The 4,947-nt window shown below is 36.4% G+C and overlaps 1 protein-coding gene across 1 annotated transcript; it reads left to right on the forward strand.

The window, feature by feature from the left end:
- The first annotated feature begins 2,193 nt into the window (after nt 1–2,193).
- LOC114472188 (proline-rich protein 15-like) lies at nt 2,194–4,583 on the forward strand. The gene is made up of 2 exons (XM_028461349.1): nt 2,194–2,489; nt 3,341–4,583. Exon 2 carries the CDS (start codon nt 3,357–3,359, stop codon nt 3,732–3,734), a length of 378 nt encoding a protein of 125 aa, XP_028317150.1. The 5' UTR covers nt 2,194–2,489; nt 3,341–3,356; the 3' UTR covers nt 3,735–4,583.
- The last annotated feature ends 364 nt before the right edge of the window (nt 4,584–4,947 follow it).

Consider the following 4,947-nt stretch of genomic DNA (forward strand, 5'->3'; position numbering starts at 1 on the left):
ACACATGCCTGGCTTCTGACTTCCTTCTGTCACTTCCTGCGTTCGTCTCATTTAAACATGTCAAACTCGTGGCCCACAAGCCAAATTCAACAGATGGTAGGTTAATATTTGACAGCCCAGTTTACTGGGAATTTTACTGGGAAATTATAGATAATAGTGTGATTACAATGATATTAATATATAAAATAGCCTGTCTTGAATAGAAGGCATTGTCATAATTTTTGGACCATGGAAAATGCCTTGATTGATTCTTTTAACTAAGTTGAAGGATTAGATCACTTCAATTAATGATTTATTAAGCGTGCTATCTTGCTGTATCAGCATAAACAGTGCAGCAAGAGCAACACAAACAAAAACCGAAGTGAAAACAATATGTAGCATTATATCGTCAGGGTTGGGGTCAGTTACATTTTTCAGTTACGATTACATTTTCAATTATCCATGTTCAATTACAATTTGACTATGGTTACAGTTACCAGCATTTTTTTCCAATTACAACTAAATTCCAATTTTTTTTTTATCCTCAGAAAGTCAATTATAATTATGTTCTCAATTACTAAAGTTCAATTACAATTAATCACAATTCCTGAGCATGAAATAAATAATCTAATAAAAGTTAACTTTCCTCTTGTGCTAGCTTTCTGTTAGCATCTCTTATGATAACGGGCCCTAAATCAGCTGTAAAATACACTAAAAACAAATATCTGTCATCTAATTTCTTTCGTATCTATTGGTTCCCTTGTTAGGCTTCATAATCAATGGAAATATAGGTATTAATATTTATGTGTGGGCGTCTGAGATTTTTTGAGTCAGTATATCCTTTGATTTAAATTTATTTTAAAATGGTAAAATGTGGGAAATTGTACCATTTAACCAAGTTCACAGTAGCTTACGTTTTCTGATTAAGAAATCAGATAACTACATATTTTTGTAACATATAACATTACAATTAAAAAAAGTAATAAACTATAAACTCTTCCCTTAGCATCTCAGCATAGTGCACATAAAGGATTAAACATGCCACACATAGCCTACTCAAAGGGTAAACACGTCGTGCTACGGTAACCCACAAGGACGGAATAAAAAAAAACAAAAAAAACAAACTGTGGTGAATATACATATATATATAATTAAAAACTCGAATTTGCAAAAATAAAAATCGTTTATTTACTACAAATTTGATAAATCAATTAAATTGATTTTTTTTTTTTTTTTTTGCCCAGCCCTAATTGAATGTGTATTGTGAAAATAGTAATTTAAGTGTGTGTGATATTATCTAGAGCAGGGGTTCTCATCTGGTCTCACCCTGGGACCTACATTTTTCCACGGTCATTAAATCACGACCCAATTCAACCAATTCAATTTAGATTTTCAAAAATAGCTGTTGAAAACATACACACATATATATACACAATAAAACATAAATCTATATATTTTTCCTTGCATCATGCATTTTACAGCATGCTTGTCAAGTCCAACATGAGAGATATTAGGTATTTGTTCATTTTTTTACCAGCTGTCCACGACCCACCCAGGACAGGTCTGCGAGCCACTTTTGGGTCCCGAGCCACCAGTTGAGAATCGCTGATCTAGATAACCTTGTTTTGTTTTGTTTTGTTTTGTTGTGATGGGGTAGGTGTGTATGAGCTTTGCTTCACCCTGTCACCTGAAGAATTACACAACTCAGCGTTGTTTGTTATGCATTGTTTTTAATTAAATTCAAGTTCAGTTATCTTCAATGAAGGCCTCTGATATAAACAAGTGCTTTTTTTTAAGGTTCCCTCAGAGTCCATATATATATATATATATATATATATATATATATATATATATATATATATATATATATATATATATATAGGTGTGTATACAAGCTGATAAAGTGCTGAATAATCATTTCTTCTTGTCGTTTCACGTGCCACTGGGCGTGAGACACGTACAGCGTCATTGTCTCGGGTTGGATTCGGTTCACACAATGGAGCCTCTTTCTGAACGTTCTGACACCGAAGCGGCTCGCGCTCCCACGGGGGACAGCCCTGGTTGCCGGGAAACCACAAGCCCCGCCCGCCGTTTCTTCAGGCTCACCTGAATGGCTGTCACGTGACGCGCTTTATCCAATGGGCGCGCAGGGCAGGTGGCTCTGGCAGCTGAGTTTCGGAGGCGGAAACCTGCTGGATCACAAGAAGAAAGTCGCTCCTTATAAATGTGTCAGTCAATTTGAACGCTGCTGGATAACAGCTTTTATTTTAGCGCAAACGAGAGGAAACGATGAGGTTTTTATAAAAAAAAAAAAAAAAAAAAACATGGTTGAAGAAATGAGGAGATACGACCTTTGGTGCGTGCGTGAAATGGATACTTTTGCCTCCTATTAGGGATTGTCAAAGGGTCAAAACAAGGCCTGCCCTGCTGAAGAAAAGACTCTGAGAGAGACTTTTACACTCTTCTCTTTGGGTGTTTTGAACCGTTCCAGGACTTTTGAAAGAGAACAGGTGAGTCCAGTGGTTTTCTTCTGTCTGTGGGTATTTTTCACCTGCTGTGAATCACAGCCTCGGCTGGTGCTTCTGTTCTCCCAACTCATTAAACCAGTTTTACAAAGAACCTGAACATGGTTACACTGGTTATTCATAGGATTAGGATTAGTTAAAACATCCACTCAACTGCGGGAATAGAGGGGACGCAAAAAAAACAAAAAAAAAAATTGTCACCTTAATTGGTATTTACGAACTGAATTTATTTATTTATTTATTTTAAACTGAATTTTTTTTTGAAAATGTCGTTGTGCTTTTGTGCAATGCCAAAGAAGAAAAGGATTCTGAATTAAGATTTTTTTTTTTTTTTTTTTTTTTTTTTTTTTTTTTTACTTGTGTGGTTTGAGACTTTTGGATGATGAGTTTGGATGGAACTTATTGAAACAAAACCAAACAAAGATCCAATCTTTAACAAAAAAATAAATAAATAAATTAAAAAAAATAAATAAATACAATATATATATATATCCCCTACAGATGTTCATTTTATTTGTATAGCGCAATTTACAACAGTCATCTCAATGCGCTTATCAAAATATAAACTTTGTAATAAAAAAGGAAAAAACCCCACAAGATCTACATGAACAAGCATTTAGCGACAGTGGGAAGAAACAGCTCCTTTTTAACAGGAAGAAATCTCCAGCAGAACCAGGTTCAGAGGTGGCAGCCATCTGCGTCGACTGGTTGGGGTTAGTGGACAGAAGGACCAACAGAACAGGATAGAGAGAGAGAACATCAGAGTGTCTCGGACTAGTTGAGTCGTGAACCACAGATCAGGAACTGCATCATCATGTCCTCCTTTGTTGTCACAGGTACTTCAGGTCAAAGATGACAGAGAGGCCCAAGTGGTGGAAGGCATTCCTGCCTAAGAAGAAGACAGGACCCTCCAAGGACACACCTCATACCATCGCCTCAGACTTTGACCCCTCAGCCCAACGGTCAGAAAAACAAAAAGACCACGCTTCTTCTCAAGCCACCAAGAGCCCTCAGCAGGAGCTCAGCAACGGCTCGGGCGTCTTCGAAGATGACACCTTCGACGATTCCCACCTGGAATCGATGTTCAACGAGCAAACGTGTCGCAGGAAATTCAAAGTTTCACGCTCGGGTCGGTTCAAAGACAAACAGAGGATTCGCACCACTCTTCCTACGCAGGAGAAAGAGACTGAGAAAGGGGTGGCGGAGAGAGAGGACGCGTGGTGGCAGTGAGGACCAGACCAGGGACATCAAAGACTGCCTTACAAAGATGCTTGAAAGCGATACATGTCCATGATATGCTTCATTTCTCTGAAGCATATCGAGAAGTTTAATGTGTGTATGTGGTTGTGATAATGAAGATAAAAATGACAAGCATTTTAATACTTAAGGTAATGGCATGGATTTTCTTATGTGGTACCAGGATTTTTTAAGGTTTTGGACATCTTTAGATGGATAGTAACTAAAGAATGCCTTTTATAAACCGGTTTTCTACATATTTTGGAAGCATATCTTAACAAAAAAGAGATCGTTTGATTATCTAAGCTCTTTAAACCCAAGTGCAATGAATTTTGCTCCTAAAATGACAGATATCTTACACCAAAAAAAGCATTTTAATACTTAAAAACGAACTATGCTTTTGAAGAAAATGCTTTTAGTATGTTTACATTGTTCCTGTTACATTAATTTTGTGTATTTATCAATGACGTGTGAGAGCGACATTCCTTTCACAATGTTTTTTTTCTGAAAAATACGGATTTTTAAGGGTTTGAAGGATTTTTATGAAGTTGTTAAGGGTTTAACGTGTGAATGAAATGGTTTGTGAAATGCAAAAATGTTTTTAAAAACTTGATGAAGGATGTAATGTGGCATGTTTTTTTTTGTTTTGTTCAAATATCAGGTCTTTTGCTTAGCCGAGGACTGGAGAGTAACCAATCTAACATCAGGCACAGATGAGATATGAACAGGTTATGCGGACACTTTTTTTTTTTTGTTGTTGTTGTTGTTGCTTTTTTTGTACAAAAATTGTATTTTGAATACAATTGAAGGTAAAAGATAAAAAATAAAACCAAATATCTGCTGCGACCTTGTCTGTGATAAGATTTTAAAACTGTATTCTGTAGATCATGTGTAGTTTATTTAAATTTTTTTTGGTTTCCTTCCTTCTAATCATCCACAGTCAAGACAAAGAAAAAAAAGAATCACATATCAACAGTAAACTAGAGATCTGTTTGTCCAACCAAACAAAAGTGATGTAATTGTGTGAGGTTCCCGAGCTCAGCAGTTTCACTGTCACTTTAACTGTGCAATTCCACTCATTTGGTGATGATTTTATTATCTAAAGTAGGGAATCACAAAGAACCAGTGCCCATTAGTGATTGTTTGCATAGAGTCACTTGCCAGTTTCAAAGCATGCCTGGAAACACTAACAAAAGGGAGGAGTACG

The sequence above is a fragment of the Gouania willdenowi genome, chromosome 11, assembly GCF_900634775.1.
Source record: "Gouania willdenowi chromosome 11, fGouWil2.1, whole genome shotgun sequence".
NCBI classification, from domain to species: domain Eukaryota; kingdom Metazoa; phylum Chordata; class Actinopteri; order Blenniiformes; family Gobiesocidae; genus Gouania; species Gouania willdenowi.

Excerpts from the sequence above, each read along its gene's own strand:
- LOC114472188 (XM_028461349.1), top strand. The coding sequence starts at position 3,357 with ATGACAGAGAGGCCCAAGTGGTGGAAGGCATTCCTGCCTAAGAAGAAG.